Here is a 19,977-nt window from a genome sequence, read left to right on the forward strand (position 1 = left end):
AGGCTATTCTTAAATTTAGTTTCAGTTTCTCCCATAGGTGCTGTAGTGCTTTTATTTGACGCGCGCGGTAATAAATTCTCAGTGTACCCTATTTCTTATTTTCCCTTCCCCTTCTCCAGACCAGCTACTCCAAACGCCTGGGAACGAAAAGCAATTGCCAGAACAAGCCGTGTGCCTTTGAGGGTGCACGCGCCCTACTCGCAATCGCGCATGCGTAGTAACCCGCAGCGGTCGGCGGCCGAGCTCAGTGGACTGGGGGTCTGAAGGTAGCCTGCTAGAGGGCGGGGCTTTTTCCAATGGCTATGCCTCGGCGGGTCGCGTCTGCCTGGGCGGGGAAGAAGGCGCTGGGGCCGGGGCGGCTCCGGGTTTGTGCCGGGCGGAGAAAGGGGAGGGGCTGGGGGGTAAGGACCCCATCTCCCCTCCTTGCTCCCGCCCTCTGGGCCGATCTCACCGATGGGGCTGGGCAAAGGGGCGGGCTCTGTGCCTCAGGCCCTGCAGCTCTGCCAACTCCACCGCCCTGCCCGGTGCTTGAGGATTCCCGCGGCTGTTCTGTGCCCTTTGGCTTGGCGGCGGCGGCGGGCTAGGGCACCGGGATAAGAGAAGAAGCGGCGTCTTCCAAGGGGTCCGCAGCCGACTGGGCCGGCGACGCTCTGTGTTGTCGCCGCCCGCCGAGACAGCGACTGCTGGAGACTGCCGTCCCCAGGAGCGCCCGACTCTTGGGCCGCACGGCTAAGGGCCAGGGTTCAGCTAGCCTCCCCTGCCGGCGCCCGTCCCGCAGCTGGGGCGCTGGTAGAGCTGAGGAGGGCGGGGACTTGTGTCGGAGGAGGGGCGTGGTGGGAACGCTGGGGGAAACCGGTGGCTGCACAGACAAAAAACCCGAATGGCTGGAGAGTGTTCAACTGTTACCAGCCTTTTTGGGCAGAGCACGGATTTGACAGCTCTACAACGTGAGGATATCCGCTGACTCCGCGAGACAGAGAACACTTATTCGAGAATCCCGGTCCTGCAAGCCAGAGCTGTAAGATTTCAACTTTCCAAGTTTTTTTTTTTTTTTTTTTTTTTCCAATCTCTGAGCAGAAGACCGCCCTTTTTGGTAGAAGGAAAGGGTGATCGGTCTTGTAAATAGATTGACCGCATCAACTTAAAAAACACTTCTACTTCCAAATGTCACCCAGACGTGTTTTCGTGACGGGTCGATTTCCCTGAATTTATTCTTACATTTCGCACTTTAAAAATATAAAGTGCTTTTGGGGCATGCTGAAAGGTAACTGAAGACTGCAAAGGAGAAACTCCGATTGTCATGGCTGAAGGAGAGAATGAAGTGAGATGGGATGGACTGTGCAGTAGAGATTCAACTACTAGGGAGACAGCACTGGAAAACATTAGGCAAATCATTTTGAGAAAAACCGAATATCTTCGTTCCGTGAAAGAGACACCTTATCGTTCATCAGAAGCCGGGCTCCTAAATGCTGTTTCTTTGGATGGGTTGAATAAGCTACTTGCTCATCTGCTTATGCTTTCTAAGAGGTGTCCTTTTAAAGATGTAAGAGAGAAAAGTGAGTTTATTCTGAAGAGCGTTCAGGTAAGGGAGAGCATTATAAGTACCGCTTTACTATGAGATTTTACTTGGCAATTACATTGTGTTTGATTCACATATTAGGTTATTGGGAACTATGAATTGAACTCTACTTTAGGGACTTGTGTAAAACAATCAATTTGAGGCCACAGTGAAACAAGATAAACTAAAAACGATTTCCAAATATAAGTGAGCATGTATTGTTTTTCTACAGAGCTTTAGGCAAAAACTGCACTGCTTCTAGAAGAAAAACATGAAAGTTACAGTTAATTGCAAGACGTTTCTTTATGTTTCTTTTCGTGTTAAATGTAGCCAGTGTGCTTTTCATATTGTTAAGAGTTGTACGTGGAAAGTTTTACATTTAGAGATTTAAAGCCTCTAAAACGATAAAGGATATTAAATATTTCCCAGTCAGCTTGTTCAAGATAATTGATGGAACAATTTTTTCTTGTTCTAAAAAACAAACAAACAACAACAAAAAAAAAAAAACCCAGGATTTGTTCTCCAAATGCAAAGCAACTTTTTTTTTAAAGGGGGGGGCTATGTAAAACAATAAAAGATTGCTATAAAGAGGCAAATATCTTCAGGTTGAAAAATTGAACCCAGGGAAGGCATATAGTAGAAACAGTTTGATGGTAAATTACTCAACCACCTTTTCTGTGTTTGCTTAAATAGTTTTTCTTTTTATATGCATACCTATTTAAATTGTGAGTGCAGCAAAATTAAAAATATTATAATCCCCCATTTTTATATAATCAATTTATTCTTTTTTATTAGGTTTATTAGTTTTTTTAGAGAAATATTTACAGATAAATAATTTTCAGTGACACTTTATATGTACTTGTCAGTCTATAAATTAGTCCGCAGGTGTTGTTCAAAGTCATAAATGAGAAATTTTTAAAATTTGTAGTTTACTTGCATATATACATTAAGCTAAGCCTGATCATTTTTCTATACTGGCCTGAGTTTAATTTAAAGCAACAGAAAACTCATATCCATAAAATAAAGACTCTAAGATCTTGGAATATTTCTTCTCACAAATAACTTTGTAAACAATTTTTATACTTAATTTTACCAGAAATAATTTTCTGGGTACCTGAAGTTTGTTCTTTTAAGCACAAAAAGTTTTTCTCTCTTATACTATAGTCACTATGACAACTGTTCTTTTCAAATAGGGGCTCACTATGCACATCAGGTACTATTATGTATTGTATAGGATTATGTAATCCACGTCCATGTTTTTTTCTTGTTTGTTTGTTTGTTTTTGTGTGTGTGTCCGATTTTTATAGTTTTCTGTCCCTTCCCTTGCTGTTTGTATATTTCACTTAGGTCTCTTCCTGTCCTTTCATCTTGCTCTTCTTTATATTATAGTGAAAAACTAGATAACCAATTTTGTTAAGAATTATATTGAAAACAAAATTAAGCAGGCTCTGGGGAGTGCTGTGTCAAAGGATTGCAATATAAATGTAAGTAAATGGGCACTAGAATCACACCTAGGCTCAAATTCTCCTCCTTTATTAATGTATTGCCATAACCTTGGGCAAGTTACTTGGTCTTCTTTAACTTGCATTTTTCACATCTGTTAAATGGGAATAAGAATATAGGGCTATCATGAGAACTGAGAGGTAAAGTGCCCCAGCATAGTGCATGTTCCTCTCCCTTTTCACAAATGAAATATATGGACTATGTGAAATTTATTTCAGGACTCACTGCACCTGTAAAAGAATTTGAGAATTTTCTTTACTGTGAAGATTTCCCATAAACTTACACATTTGAGGAGCTACTGAGGGTTGGACTAAAGGGTACTCTACCACTGAGCTAGATCCCCAGTCCTTTTCATTTTTTTATTTTGAGACAGGGTATTACTATGTTGCTGAGGTGGCCTTGAACTTGGGATCCTCCTACCTCAGCCTCAGTAGTAGTAGTCACTGGGATTACAATACACACCCTACGCCCAGCTAGACTTAACACTTATTTTTCATTTCTGCATCTATTGTACTTTATTCCTGTCACTATTCTAAGAGGAACTTATATTGTACTATAATCACATGTTTGTGTGTTTGTCTCCCCCAGGAGAGCTGTAAGTTCTCAAGAGTATTGGCTGGGAACTGGAAGCTACTAAATAAATACCCAGTGGATGAACAAATTTATATTTGCCTTCTTTCTGTTTCTCATCAGTCTAGGTAGATGAAATTTCCATTTTAGGGAGTTTCTACCCCCACGTTATTCATCCATCCATGCATTCATGCAATAAATGTTTATTGAACCCCTGGTGAGGATTGAGGACCAGTGGTAACAATTTTGACATTCTACTGAGGCAAGACAGGGCATAAAGAAGTAGTCAAATGAAAACATTAATTTTAGATAGTAAGGGAAGACTTTCCTGAGACAGTGACATTTAAGCAGAGACTAAATAAATTAATCAGATTTTTCTGCTGATCAGGACTTAATAGTATATTTGAAGGCCTCAGAGCAAATGAATTCTAGGAACAGAATGTGATTCAGTATGATCGAAGTAGACTGTTTGAGGGGGGTGTGAAAATTTAAGAGCATATGCTCTGGAGTCAGACCTGGTTTCAGTACTTTATTAGCAGTACAATGTGGGTGTTACATAATCACTCCTTGACTCAGTTTCCTAATCTGCAAAATGAGGAAATGTTAGTTTTTCCTTACAGTGTTGCTGTAAGAATAAAATGAAATTATGCTTGTAAAGCATAACACCATGCCTAATACATAAGAAATACTCAGTATTGTTAGGTATTCTTGCTATTGTTAGGTAGGATCCAAATAACAGAGGGCTTGTAGGCCATGTTAAGGATTGTGGACTTTATCCAGGAAACAATGAGAAGCCACTCAAGACTTCTGAACAAGGTGGTGACCTGATTGGTAATGTGTAAGAAAAATCAATCTGAAAGCAATGTGGAGATGGGTTTCTAGTGTCAAGAGTGGATGTGCCACAACACTTAGAGGGTTGTTCCACTGATCTGTGGCAAAAATGATGGTAGACTAGATGTAGTGGAAGAAGTGGAAAAGGAAATTAATTGGGGAGATAATCAAGGAGTTAGTGTACACAGGATATAGTATTTAACTGGTTTTAGAAGAGGAAAATAAAAGCAAGATTGACTCTAGTTTGAACTACTTGGTGAATAATATAATCATTTCCTGATATAGAAGAGTGGCAGGAAGTCCATTTAGGAGAAAAATGACTTCTGTTTTAAACATGTTGAGGTTAAGTTGCCTATGAGATATGTGAGTAGAAATGGCTCAGTGGATTTCTGTCCCTACTATCATTATTGTAGTTTTATTATCTCTCACATCTCCAGACTTAACCTAACTCACTCTCCACCTTTCTATCCTTCACATAGCTGCAGAGCCATTTATCTAAATGAAAATCTGGCCGTGTTACTTTCCTGTCTAAAACTTTTATAATAGAAGAGAATCTATTGAATGTCACATAATAATCAGCATCCTCTGGCATCTACTTGCCTGTCTACCCTCTGCCTCACTGCTCCCACCTTATCATCAATCTCACGTGGGAAATTAAATAGTAATTCAAATGTAGTACTCCATAATACTTTCATTAGTAAAGCAAGAAAAACTGAAGTGCATATACAATTCCTGCAGCTGTTCTTGAAGGACCTTAAGTGATTGCTTTAGGTCATCTCCAAGGATTATAAGTGGTGAGGGAGAAATGATAAGGTTGTGGTAGGGTGGATTCAACTCCAAATGTCTAAATCTGTTTTTAAAAAAAAAATTGGCACATTGGGAGACCACATATTCTGTTTATAAAACATGTTCTTAATTTACTGATTTCACACCAACAGCATATTGAAATCTGCTTAACACATTTTTGAGAGCCATTCTCTACCGGGCACTGTACTTGAACTAGAAGATCAGTAAGTTTGTTACCCTCTATTGTGGAAAGTCCTCTGTTCCCATGGGATGCTATATTTATTCTGGGATGCCTTTTTGATACTCTTGATACCCTAAACAAAGAAACAGAGGTGTTGACCTCAAGCCCACTTTAATGATATAATCTACTAGTGAATTACAGTCTTTTTGCAGGGGGGTGGGAGTGGGGGATGGAAGGAGGTACCTGGGATTGAACCTAGGGTTGCTTAGCCATTGATCCACTTCCCCAGCTCTATTTTGAGAGTCTCTTACTAAATTGCTAGGGCCTCACTAAATGGCTGAGACTGGCTTTGAACTTCCATTCCTCCTGGCTCAGCCTCACAAGTCACTGGGATTACATGCATGCGCCACTGTGCCCAGTGTGAACCAATAGTCTCAATGAAGCTTATCAAATTAAGATGAAAAATGTGAGTGCATATATGTATCAAAAGATATAAGGAGTATCCTAAATAACATTTTCAAGACTCTTCATTAATCATTTTTATTTTTGTACTATGAAGAGGGAAAACTAAGTTTTCTCATACCAGCATTTAATATTGTCTGAAAGCAATTTGGCTTAAGGTAGAAAATTTGGACTAAGTAAAATAGTTACTTTGTTAAGTGAGGTAAGGAAGGCTTTCATTTAGTGAAGTGATTTCTTCCCACCCCCTCCCAGGGAGAAATGAAACTGTAATTACTGGATATGATTCACTTTTGCAGTTGTTGGTATGGTACTTGAAGTTGGTGTATCTAATTGCTATCCAATTGTGTAATATATAGTTTATAGATCTAGCAAAATAAGTTTATTATTTCACATAATAATTCTGGACATTGCATGATTCCAAGCTTGACTGATTAATTTATTGGCTCAGCTAAAAATAAAAGAGTTTCTTCCCATGTTTCTATCAGGAAAGAAAGGTTTTTCCCAGAAACCCTCTGGCAGAATTCCTCTCAGTATTTTATTGGGCAAGATGGTGGTCCCATGTCTTTTCCTAAACCAGTCATTGGCAAGCAAATTAGGCATTTATATTTTTAGTTTGGATTATGAGTATTCAGCCCCTAAGGGCCATGATCAACTCCTCTCCCTTCCCTCCATCACTTGAACAGGTCTACTTAGAAGTGTCCTTTAAAACTGCTCCAAAATAATGAATCATTGGTTTATAATTCTGATTATATTAGGTTAGAAGAATATTTAAGTCATTTAATAATGGGTCTATGAAATAGTATTTATAGCATATTAAGAACATTCTAGAAGCAGACTTGTTTTTTTAGGGTTTTTTTTTTAATGATTGTTTAAGTTTGATTTCTTTTTTATTGCCAGCCAGTAAAGCCAAAAGTTTAAGGTAGTACATCTCAAACATACACTGCTGACTCTTAGGTATCATAGCAAATACAAGAATCCTCTTTCAATATTTACACTAACTTCCCTCTTCATATCCACTATTTTCTGGCCTTTCTTCTTTTATTGATATAGTAAGAACTCCATCCCTTTTTTTCAGAAAGCCTTTGTTTTGAACTCAGGAAAATACTATTTACTCTCAGGTTTTCTGGGCTTTTTTTTTTTTTTTTTTTTCTCTCTCTCTCTCTAAATGGTTTGAGGGCAAATACAGAATGAATTTTTTTTTTCCTCCTTGTCTTCTGGCTGATAGGATGAATACTATCTGTTCTATCTACCCTCAGTTGCCTCTTTATAATACCTAAGTGCATCCTGTCTTCTTCCTTTGTTATGAACTTTCAGAAAGGTTGAAACTAACAAGGAGAATTGTGGGAGATGGGGGGACTGATCCCAATGTTGATCTACCACTGAGCTACATCCCTAGCCCTTTTTATTTCTTACTTAACATGGTCTCCCTAAATTGTTCAGGCTGGCTTCAAACTTGCGATTCTCCTACCTTAGCTTTTTGAATTGCTGGGATTACAAGTGGGCACCACTACAACAAAGGATATGTATTTTTTAAGTTTTCAAGATTCATTTATTTTATTCCTGTTAGTGCTTTTAACATGGAAAAATTTTTAATTTTAAAGTTATTTATTTTGTGTATAAACTGGAGGTGTATTTTGTTCAAAGATGGGATGTTAAATACTTGAGTATTAAATTTCATTTTAAGGTCATGGGTTGTTCATGATACCACTGAAGATCCTCTGAAATAATAGTTTATCTTAATAAGAATTTATTTCTTCATCTTTAACACTTATTGCCCATAATCCTTTTAGAAAAAGGATTATAAATAGATGTGGTTGTTTTAGAGTTATATTTATTTTCCTTTTGGCAAGCCATAAGAAATTAGTAAAACATCTTCTTACCATTTGAATGGGTAATAAACTAATAATTCACACAATCAACTTACAGATTTGTTGGAATTTTATCTGATAGAATCTTGGATATAGTAAAGGATTCTTAATCACTTAAAATTTTGATGACAGGCACTATTTAGGATTTTATATTAATCATAAAGAATTTTCATATTTAAAAACAACATTTAGGTTGTAGAAAAGCATGGACTGAAAGAAAGCATCAATATGAGAAATATCTCAGAATTTGTGGAAGGACAGAGTTGGTGCTGGGTAAGTAGGGGAAAGCATTGTTTAAAATACATGGAAGGATGAAAATGCTGTTGGAAGGACATCAGTACCAAGCAAGCCTTGCCATCAATTTTAATTGCTTCTTTTGTCAGAATTTCTCAGTTTGTTTTTTCACACCATGGTAAAATATCTAAAAATTTTTTATGGAAGTCAATGGAAAATAGGATTTACTTTGACCTCACTTTTCTAGGTTTCATTTAGTAATCAGGTGAGAGAAACTAACTGACCTTGAAGAAATTACCTAGTGCTTTAATTATACTGACAAGTATACTCGGAAAATCAGATTGGGAGGATTCATCAGAATATTTGGTGATTATTTCTAAGGTCATCAGGGAACTGGAAATATAAGTATATATTTCATGTTTGGCTTTGTTTTTGTTGGTTGCTATACCCAGTCAAACCAGTGTTTATAAAAGAAACTTTTACTGGTAAAGTTAGTATACAGAAAGAAGTATCTTGTAAAAGATATTTGTTTTTATTTTTTTGAATCTAGGGGCATTCTACCACTGAACATCCCCAGTCCTTTTTATTTATTTATTTTTAAAATTTTGACACAGGGTCTTGCTAAGTTGTTGAGAATCTCACTAAATTGCTGTGGCTGTTTTCAAACTTGAGATCTTCCTGCCTTAGCCTCCCCATTCACTGGGATTATAGGCATGTGTCACCATGCCTGGCAAAAGATACTTTTATCTTTTTTCATGAAGGAGATTTCACTCAGGGGCACTTTACCACTGGACCTTTATTTTATTCATTTATTTATAAATAATAATCAAACCCAGTGCCTCACACAAGCTAGTCAAGTGCTCTACCACTGAGCTACAGCCTCAGTCCAAGATTTTTTTTTCTTTTCTCTTTTTTTTTTTTTTTTTGATGGTACTGGGGTTTGAACCCAGGGCCTTGTGCATGCAAAGCAAGCACTCTACCAACTAAGCTATATCCCCAGCTCCAAGACAAGGTCTCTCTAAGTTGCTTAGGGCCTTGATAAATTGCTGAGGCCAGCCTCAAACTTGTCCTCTTCCTGCCTAAGCTTCCTCAGTCACTGGAATTACAGGCAAGCACCACTGTGCCCCACTTGATGCTTGTTTGTAAAAATGCTTTTTTTTTTAATGATATATATATGGTCTTTATAATTTTATTGAAATAATTTACTACCAGAGCAATTGACTTAAAAAGGACCATAGAATTTTAGAAACAGAGGGACCCCCCACCTCCACCACCACTACTCTCTTTCTCTAGATGAGGTGGGAACATAGGCTTTTTCATGCCCTGATTCAGATTAGATTTCTGTTCTGTTCTTAATCTTGAGTGATATAGACAAGTTAGCTAGACCCTTTGTACCATCATCTGAAGTGTTGTGCTAAGGCTTTCAGGGTTAATTTTCAAAATCTGGGAATGTACCCCAGAATACCAGATGGCAACTAGTAGTTTCTATGTAAGTTAATAGTTCTTCTCCTCAGGTGATTTGAGGTGAGGGAGTCAAGGTCCAGTCTACTTTCCCCCATGCTTTTCTGCTTCTTTCATTTTATGCAGACAAGATGCAAAGTGTTAGGTAGGCTGGTGTGCGGGACGTGCCACACAGCACTGTCCACTTTCCAGGGAAAAAATGCTTTTTTATTGGCAATATTTTAGTAGTTTTTGTAGGCCAACTATTGGTACCATTTATTGAATTTTCCCAGTTGGCATTTTATTGTTAAATGTCTATATATTACTTGTAGACTCAACTAGTGGCACACTTTTCAAGTAAATAGATTTAAAGTTTCACTTTTTAAGAAAAAAAAAATCATAAATTCGGCAACACAAGAATTATCTGTTTTCTCAGTCTTTAATGTCTTTTATGTAACTATGGAAAATTTTGATAGAATGCAATGAAATATGGAATTACTTTGGAAAAAATTAGATACTTTAAGCTTTATTTATATTTTTATATTTTACTTAAACACTACTCTGTTGTTCAATTAAAAAATGAAAGATCTTCTAGATTTACAAATTATTACTTACATTATAAAATTGCCTTAAGACGACCTTCTATACTTTTTCGGGGAGGGCACTAGGTATTGAATCCAGGGCCTCAAACATGCTAGGTGAGCCCCCTACTACTGATCTATATTCCCAACCTTTCCTAAGCTTTTAAACCATATTAAAGAGAAATAAAATTTATCATGTGACCTTTGTGAGTTATATTATCCAAATCAACTTTCATATATATTCATTAAATAAATATACATATTCATTTAATGAATAGTGTTCATTTAGTGTTTTAACTAATTAGTTTATTAATCAATTTAAACTTGTTTCAATAGACAAACTGATAAACATATATATAAAACTAAACATATATATAAAACTAAAGGCTAGGATAATTCATTAATTCTATGTATTTTTAAAAAATATTTTTGTAATTATAGATAGGCAGAATGCCTTTATTTTATTTGTTTATTTTTATGTGTTGCTGAGGATCAAACCCAGTGCCTCACACACCCTAGGCAAGCACTCTGCCACTAAGCTACTGCCCCAGCCCTTAATTCTATGTATTTTAATTCTCAGTAAATCTAATTAAGTCTTAGTTTACTAAAAGTGAGCATTTACTGTTTTGATTCTTCATTGTTTGATAAGCTTTGTACAGTTGTCTTTAAATTTTACATGATTTCATTTTCTAGCAAGTTGGCAGGTGTGATGTCTATAATTATAACTGAGTAATTTTTCAAATGCTATTCATAGCCTAAACAGCAAGAAATTCTTCCATCATGTGATAAAGATCTAGCCTTGCAAAACAGTGGTAGAGTGATATGTTCAATGGTGCTGAAGGACATTTAAGAGAAGCCTTTCAAAACTAAACAGTGATTTGAATGACAGGTTTTTCTCAAAAAATAAAATCTCAAAGTTGTTGATAGTAATCAAAGTAAGATGTATCTATTTTTTACCTAGCAAGTTGATGCTTATATTGACAGTTTTAAAAATATAACCTATATTGGGGCTGGGATGTGGCTCAAGCGGTAGCACGCTCGCCTGGCATGCGTGCGGCCCGGGTTCGATCCTCAGCACCACATACAAAGATGTTGTGTCCGCCAAATACTAAAAAATAAATATTCAAAAAATTCTCTCTCTCTACCTCTATCTCTCACTCTCTCTTTTAAAAAAAATATAACCTATATAACCTATAAGTTTTAAAATATAATCTATATTTCTTTGGGTTTTGTTGATGATGGAGGTTGTGGGTATGAAAAATTATTGAAATTTTACTGAGCCAGTCTAAATTTTACTAGTGAGACCAATGAATTACTTCATTTCATTTCATTCATTATTTATTGTGTACTTACTGTATGCTAAATTCTATACCTATCTATTTTTTGACATGGGAAAGAAAAGGATATAAGTTTCATTAATTTTAATAATGACTCTACTTAAAAAAACTGAAGAAGCGCTGGACTTGAAGATGCACACCTGTAATTCTGCAACTTGTTGGGCTGAGGTAGGAGGATTGCAAATTTGAGGCCAGCCTATACTGAGATCCTATCTCAAAATTAAATAAAAAGCACTGGAAATGTAGCTCAGTGGTTTATCAACCCTCAGTTCAATCATGAATATCAGGGGAAAAAAAAAAGAAGAAGAAGAAGCATAAAAAGAAGATGATGAAGTCTCAGCAGCTCTCAGAAATATTTAGAATGATTTAAAGATCATTTGGGGTTTTCTTTACCAGCTATGTGTTCATGAATGAGCTAACCTCTGTAGTCTTAGTTTCTCATCTAAGAATTGGCATTTTATTATCTACCTTGTGATGTATTGAAAAAAATTAAAGGAGGTAATATTGGTAAAGCGTTTTGTAAACTTCAATATACTATAGAAATTTTATTATGGATGAGCTTTTTGAGCCTATGCTTATTTATCTGTAAAATGAGGAAAATAATAACCTTACAAGGTAGTTTTGAGAATTATTGTTCAATAAATATTTGTAATGATAATGAAGAACTTGATCTATGTCTTCCAGCTAATGAATCAGACTCCGAACTGGCATTCCTTTAGGAATGGACAGTCTCAATTTTTATGTAACTGATTTTCATGCATTGCACATTTTATATCCAATTAGGAGTGTATCAACACTCCTAATTGCCTTTTGTAAGTTAAACTCAGTTTTCATACATTATCTGATTAATGATGATGTTTCATTGTGACATAGTGTGTTTGTAACCAGTCACTGCTCCAAAGTAAGTGTTGGACTTTGCCCAGAGATTTATACCAGGACTGAAGGCAGATCTGCCCTGTCAATTGAGTCCAACATCATTCTGTGATGCTATCATTGTACTAGCAAGAAGGGGTGGCAGTCAGGCAGGCAGGTACTATGTGATCAAGTATACATTGTGAGGCTTGTTTCAGTACCTGGACAGCATTTGAGGATAATGCTCAAGAGCCTAGGCTCTAGAGTTAAACCTGGGTTTAAGTCCTGCTCTGACAAACTCTAACTTTGAGCAAGTTACATAATCTCCTTAAGCCTCAGTTCCTTTACAGAGTGGTAAGGTAATGTGTAATGTTTACTAGAACCCAGAAAGCTTTCAATGAATGGTAATTCTTAGTATTCTATTCTGTCTCCACCCTGTGTGTAAGAAGGTGGGCAGTTGAGCCCTCTGGCATAATATGCCCTTATATCCCTCAAGTCTGGGAAAAATGAAAACATTTTCACCTTCTTACAGTTTTCCTAATCTAGAGGAAGTAGCTACCTCTAGAAACCATAATTATGGATTTAGTAAATATTGTTTTAACTCTCTGGGAACTGGGCTCTGCTTATGTTAATCTATTATTCCACTTTGAAATATTTTATTTTCAAATCTCTTCAGAGATGCATAATATAGGAAATCAAGTGATGGCTTGTATGCCAGGGTAGTCATTAAACAACCAAATCCTCTATGCCTTGTCTATTCATGTCTAGTTATTCCAAGAAACTTTTGCTTCAGAGACTGCTTGCTTTGAAAGTCCATTAGAACTGTCCTGTCAGTGTTCCTACACTGCTTACCCCAATGGAAGCCTGGCATATTGAACAAAAACTCTTCCAAACAGTTATTTCACTCTTGCCAGATAATTGGCCCAGCCCAGTGAGTTTAATATAATTCAGATAAAGTAACTGCAAAGGTTACATTACCAAAATATATTCCAGAAGAGATACCAGAGTTTGAAGAGATTTTGTTTGATTTCTTGAATTTGTTTAATAGTATATAGCTCCTCCTAAACCCCCATGCCTATTCCATTTATGTCTCTTACAAATCAGGATGAATGTTGGGGTGGTAGGAGGTTGGGGGCAGAGGTAGCAGTAGAAACGTGCCATGGTTTGAAACCAAGGTCTTAAATCATCTTCAGCAGTCTGTATGTCTTTGAATATAGGGAAAACAGACATTCTATATGACAAAGCTTGTTCTTAGTCCTTTTTATGTATTCATTTATTCAGTCTTCACAACAACAATATAACAGTATAGGTATTATTATCCCCACTTTATGCATTAATAAAACTTAAGGTACAGATAAGTAACTTGCCCAAGATATCATAGCTAGTTGGAATAGTAGCCAGGTTTCAAACCCAAGCCGTGAGACTCAAGAGTCTACATTTTTCACCATTATCCCATATTATCTGAATAAAAAATATAATATCCCTAACAGTGAAAATATCAACTTATTTTACATTGAAGGTGAAACTTAAAACTTTGCTGTTTCTAGAGTAAACTGTTTTCTCAGATGTCATTAAATTGCATATCAAATTCTTTTTTAAATGCTGACCCATCTTGAAATTACTTTTGAACCCTACTGATTCTTCGTATTTCACTGTGATATATAATTTTCATTATATTGTCATTATAAGTTTCATCTGTGGACTGTGATCTTGGAATTATGGTGCAGAAAAGGCTTATCTTTACATTGAAAGCCTCCAAGTAAAATGATTCCTTTAATGCATTACCTAAAAGAAAATTTGGTATATTTCCATGAGTAATAGACCCAAGTTTAGCTTTGAATGTTAAAAGAGCATTCTCCTAGCTAGTTCATTGTTGCCATGACAGTGCTGGCAGTGCGAGTGTTGTAGTAACTCCTTGCAATGATCTTATTTTAGACCCTAACGTTTGCAGTGCTGAAAGTCCCTTTCCCCGCCCCACAAGCAACTCTAGTGGAAAAGTACTGGTTTTATAGCAAGCTTCTTTTTTTGTAGCTAAAAGACTGCACTATTGTGGGCTTTAAAAAAAAAAATGTGTAGGAGTGTTGAGTATTTTTCCTGTGGATTATGAATGTTTGAAATCTCCCAAAATATGGTATTACATTACAAGGCATACAGAAAGTTGTTTACAGCTAAAGGAAAGGGGCTTCAATTGTCTTTTTAGAACTCTAGCCCAGATTGTATGATTACACTGAGCTTATACAGAAGTGATTTTTCCATTTGTATGTCTCCTATGAATACTTTAACTCTTTGGATTTTTTTTTTCAGTTATTATGGAAAATTGTCATTAGAATCATAAAGGACTGTATTTAAACAGTGTAGAAAAAGTACTCTTTTCCATGTCCTTTCCATAATTTAACATTTATCTGCTTAAATGGAACATTTTAATATTGATTACATTTTTATCTTTTTTTCCCCCTTTCCTTCAGTACTGGGGATTGAACCTAGGGTACTCTATCCCTGAGCTATATCCCAGCCCTTTTTATTTATTTTTGATACAGGGTCTCACTAAATTGTCCAGGCTGGCCTTGTAATCCTCCTGCCTCAGCCTCCCAAGTCACTTATGATCATAGGCATATGCCATTGCACCCTGTTAACATTGATATCTTAAATTGTGAGCTCACTTAAGTTATGAAATGATTTTAAGAAATTACCCAGTTTGGGTATCTGAACCAACATAATTTTTGAAGCCTTTTAAACTGTTGCCTGCATGTTATAAATTAGATTTTAAAATATTTCATTGATATTTTTAAATTGTAGATCCTATTATAATTGTACCATTAAACACAAAATAATTTCAAATTTATAATTGTAACTGCTATTTTATATATTTTTACATACAACTTGTTAGGACAGTTTTTTGGTATTCATGGCACATGCACTAAAAATGTACTATAGAATGATGAAATAATGATTTTGGCAAATGACCCTGTCAAAAAAATATGGAAAATCTAAATATTTTACTTCCTTCATCAATGGCAGTTGCTACCAAATGATTACGTTTAATTATTTTCTAAACATATTCTTCCCTCTGTGTCCATGGGTTCCATAATCAATGTATTCAACCAACTGTAAATAAAAAATATTTGGGAAAAATTTTGCATCTTACTGAACATGTATAGACTTTTTTTCTTATCATTGTTCTATAAACAATATAGTATAATAACTATTTGCATAACATTTACATTATGTTAGTAATATAAGTAACTTTGAAATGATTTATGTGGAAGAATATGCATAGAATTTAGTAAGTACTATACCATTTTATTTAAGGGACTTGAAAATTCATGAATGTTGGTATACTTCAGGGAGAGGTTTCTTGGAACCAATCCTTTGCAGATACAGAGGGACAGCTGTACTAAGTTAAAACTGAAGATTAAAACATATCTTCCATGGTTGGATCTGTATTAATTCTTAGAGTATGAGGGTCAGGCAAACCCTTTTGTTTCTTTTTTTCAATTCACATAGAAGAATAATTTTCTAAGGAAAAAAAATTGACCTTGGACTAGAATTTTATTTGGCTTTTCCACCAAGCAATGAGATATCAGAAGTATGTTGTATTATTAGTCCCTCACTAGTAATTATTCAGATAAAGAAGTGTCACGTTTTCCAATCTACAAATAGTCTTTGGCTCCTTCTTTGAATCTGGAAATAGAAATGTGGTAATATATGAAAACTCAAACCTTGAGATAAATACTCTTTCACTTTCATACTACATGTTTATATTATTTTATTGGTTGGAATGAAACCAAATTATGGTTAGTTTCTTTTCCTGTAAAATACTTAATAGCAGGGTTGCTTTTTTCTGAACCCCATAGCACCTGGGTAGCTAACTTCCCTCTTCATCTAAGGCCGAAACAAATGTGCTTTTCAAAATAAGAATTCATTTGAAAGCTTTCTTTGTGTTAGACATTTTCTGGCACTATTATATATCATTTTAAAGTAGAAGACAGTGATTGCACTTACCTTAGCCTCCGCAGTCGCCTGGATTACAGACATGTACCACCCAGAGCAGGATGTAATGGCCCACGCCTGTAATCCCAGCAACTCATGAGGCTGGGGCAAGGAACATTGTAAATTCAAGGCCAGCCTGGGCAATTTAGCAAGATTATCTCAAAAAATAAAAAGGATATAGCACAGTTGCCCCTGGGTTCAATCCCCAATATCACTCACACACACACACACAAAAAGAAAAAAAGAAAAAGTGTTGTAGTGATTTAGAGGGGAAAGAATTTAAGAACAAAGCAAGAATGACAAAAATATAAAATTTTGTGGTATGTTGATAACAGTGTAACTGCTGGTAGGAGAGTATGTCATACATCTAGCCTTTCTAGAGGGCAGTATGTATATGTGTCAAAGCCTTAAAAGTGTGTGCACGGTAATTTTTCTAGGAAGTCATCTAAAATTATTTATGTGTATAATCACAATAGCACTATTTGTGATATAAATATTTTATCTACATGTATTTTATATGCATGTAAGTAATAATCTAAATATCCAATAATGGAAGATTAAATTATGTGATTAAAGGATGATTATGTTACAGAAATTTGTTTTTAAATGTACCCTTATGTAAATAAAACTTTTGGGGGGTACTGTGGATTGAACCAAGGTGTGTTCTACAACTGAACTACATCTCCAAACTTTTAAATTTTATTTTTAGACAGGATCTCCCTAAATTGCTGAGGTCTTTACTAAAGTGTTCAGACTGGACTTGAACTTGCAACCCTGCTGCCTCAACCTCCTGAGTAGCTGGGATTTCTGTCTTGTACCACCTCACCCAACTAATTAAATACATTTTAAGTAGAAAATAATTCTTAAAATAGTATGCCAAATATATATTTTTGTAGATGGGGGAAGTTAGGAAATTGTGTGCACGAAAATATTAGCTATAGTTCTCTTTCGGGGTGGGAATATTGGAATTTTTTATAGTAATAATCATTACTTATTTTGAGTGTTTACCATATGCCAGGCATTATGGTAAGCATTTTATATATAACATTTGTACATTTTGGTGGGTTTCATAGGTTTTTAGGAATAGATTTTCCCGAAATAGAACAACTATACAAATGTGCATGCACCCACTCACTGTAAGTTTAGCTTGTTTCTGATTTATTTAGCAAGGGAAATGGGAACTTCTCAGAAGCTGTGCATTTTCATTGAGAAGAAGCACTTGCAGCCTACTTTGGTGCCACTTTCTTTGAACTCCACAGTTCCTAGAGAGGGGTGCAACAGCTGGTGACCCTACACTGTTGCCTTTTTGTATTTAGCATTTATATCTATAGTCTAGAATAATTTACATAGCTACCTATGTACTTTATTTGAATGCCTGTTTTCCCACCATCTCTAATTTTATACTTACAACAATTCTTCATGCTTTTACATTTTGTAGATTGTGGAGGAGACCTAGAAAGATTAAGTTATTTAATTCAAATAGTGAACACTGAGGTCTAGTGGCTTGATTCCTAAGTCTATGTTCTTAATCACTAATCTGTTTTCCTATCGCTTCTCTTCTTCCTCTCCCTCCCTCCCCTTCCTCTTTCTTCTCCTCCTCCTTCTCTTCCTCTTCCTCTTTCTCCTCTTCTTCCTTAGTTGGCATGTATTACTTTAATATTGGAAAAACAACTTCATATCAATGTGGGAAAAATCATATGATATATACAGTGTTACAGTAATTCAGAGCAAGGAAAGATCAGGATGGGTTGGGATAATATATACAGCTTAATAGAGCAAATAAATGTTAATGTAATAATTAACTTTTCTTCTCAGCTTATCTGTCTGTTTACACAAGCATGCACTGCTTCTATCCCCAACAAGCCCAAACCAAACCTCTGATGACTGGCTGGAAGCAATTAATGCTCTGTTATTCTTGCCTGCAGACTAAGTTTTGGCCCCGTTTTTGTTTCCTTTTGTGGCCCACTTTTATCTTCTTTGCACCATCTGTCAGGGCATGTGTGAACTTGTAGCTATAACTTTTGTCAAAGCTCCTTCTCACTATAGTGTTATACCATCATAATTTAAAGATTGAAATGGCTAAAAGAAGTTGTGATAATTATATTAACTAATTGATATTTCCCTAGAATGTTACTATTCTTGGATTCAAATTCATACACTTATACTATATTTTAAAACTCATTGAGAGGAAGTAGGAGATCTTGAAAATTGTCTAATGAAATAAACTAGGACTGATGTATGCCGGTATGAATTGACATAGCAATACTTGTTAAAATACCAAAGTATTTTGATAAATATCAAAATACTTATTTTGGGAAATAGTAAATAAACTGCAAAAAGCAATAAAATTAATAATACATGGTCAAGGGAAGTGGTTTATGTCAGAAACTACACATGCACTTAGATTCTAACCTGTTCTGGTCACTGATGATAGAGTTATGAGGTTTGCTTAGTTGTTTTATTATTTATTTCAGATGTTGGGGAAGGTGCAAAGAGTTTTAAATAGGAGAGAGATACTATGCAGGTGGACTGAATCTATAAACCCACTAAACAAGTGCCAGTTGTGCCAAGGAGAAAGACGGGTTCCAGACTTGGGTGGTGACTAAGTAGGCTGCCACAAGCCAGGGGCAGAATCCCTTAAGAACATTTCTTCTGTTGGGTTTGAAGAGCTTTTCTTTCTTTTTTTTGGGGGGGGTGGGGTGAGGTACCAAGGATTGAACTCGGGCACTTGACCACTAAGCCACCTCAGCCCTATTTTGTATTTTATTTAGAGACAGGGTTTCACTGAGTTGCTTAGCGCCTTGCTTTTGCTGAGGCTGGCTTTGAACTTGAGATCCTCCTGTCTCAGCATCCTGAGCTGCTGGGATTATAGGAATCCACCACCATGCCCAGCTCTGAAGACCTTTTCTTTAACAACTGAATTACTATATATTGGTTTATAACAAATTTGGTGGTTTTAAACAATGTACTTTTATTATCTCATGGTCACAGCTAGCTATGGCTCAGCTAAGGCTGTGGTCACATTTGAAGGTTTAAATGGGAAGGTTCTGCTTCTATACTCATATTCCTTGAGGGCTGATAGTTTGAGGGCCTCAGTTTCTTCTTGGCAATTGGCCAGAGGCTGCCCTCAGTTTCTTGCCATGTGGGCCTCTCCATTTGCTTCATCAAAGGAAGCATGTGAGCAGAGCTGTAAAGAGTACCAGCAAGATGGAAATCAGTCTTTTTTGACCAAGTCTGGGAAGAGACATCATTTTTGCCTTAATCTTTTCATTATAAACACATCATAAGGTCCAGCCCATACTCAAGGGAAATAGATTACACGGGGAGTGAATACCAGGAAGTGGGGAACACTTTAAAAGAGGAGCCATTTTAAAAGCTATTTACCACAACAAGCTATCTCCTGAAGCTAGGGGTTGGGAGATAGAGGACTTCTTGCATACTGTAAAGAGAGTTGTGATTTAGGGTACATAATCAGAAACCTAATTAACAAACAGAAAAAAGTGTGGGACAGCAAGTGATAGTGTGAGGCCAGTCTTTGACTCCTTCCTTACAGTCTCCACATAAAGGAGTCTCATGCCATCCTGGCCAGTGGGTGCCCTTCCCCAGGCCCTGCCCCCTCACTAGTTGGGGCTACCAAACCTCAGTGGGAAGGGCCTTTTAATCTCTAGCAGCTTCTTCATCTTCCTCTTTCTTCTTTCCTTTCCCTGGGAATCTCTTCTCTCCCTTACTCCTGTGCGATCTTAGTAAACTTTTACTTTCCATTCTTTGCACTAAAAGTACAGAT

At 36.3% G+C, this 19,977-nt stretch overlaps 2 protein-coding genes and 1 non-coding gene across 3 annotated transcripts in view; 1 reads left to right on the forward strand and 2 right to left on the reverse strand.

The window, feature by feature from the left end:
- The window catches only part of Cep57l1 (centrosomal protein 57 like 1), a 105,322-nt gene extending 104,759 nt beyond the window's left edge, over positions 1 to 563 (reverse strand). The window contains exon 1 of the mRNA XM_071613147.1: positions 452 to 563. The gene's annotated coding sequence lies outside the window, so the exon portion shown is untranslated. The remainder of the gene's footprint in view (positions 1 to 451) is intronic.
- Positions 513 to 19,977, forward strand: part of Sesn1 (sestrin 1) — a 105,789-nt gene continuing 86,324 nt past the window's right edge. The window contains exon 1 of the mRNA XM_027928305.3: positions 513 to 1,582. Coding sequence (XP_027784106.1) covers positions 1,301 to 1,582 — 282 coding nt within the window. The 5' untranslated portion in view covers positions 513 to 1,300. The remainder of the gene's footprint in view (positions 1,583 to 19,977) is intronic.
- Positions 8,919 to 8,991, reverse strand: Trnaa-ugc (transfer RNA alanine (anticodon UGC)). Its single transcript has one exon. It is a non-coding gene; the product is annotated as a tRNA-Ala (tRNA).

This window comes from Marmota flaviventris, chromosome 6 (genome assembly GCF_047511675.1).
Source record: "Marmota flaviventris isolate mMarFla1 chromosome 6, mMarFla1.hap1, whole genome shotgun sequence".
NCBI classification, from domain to species: domain Eukaryota; kingdom Metazoa; phylum Chordata; class Mammalia; order Rodentia; family Sciuridae; genus Marmota; species Marmota flaviventris.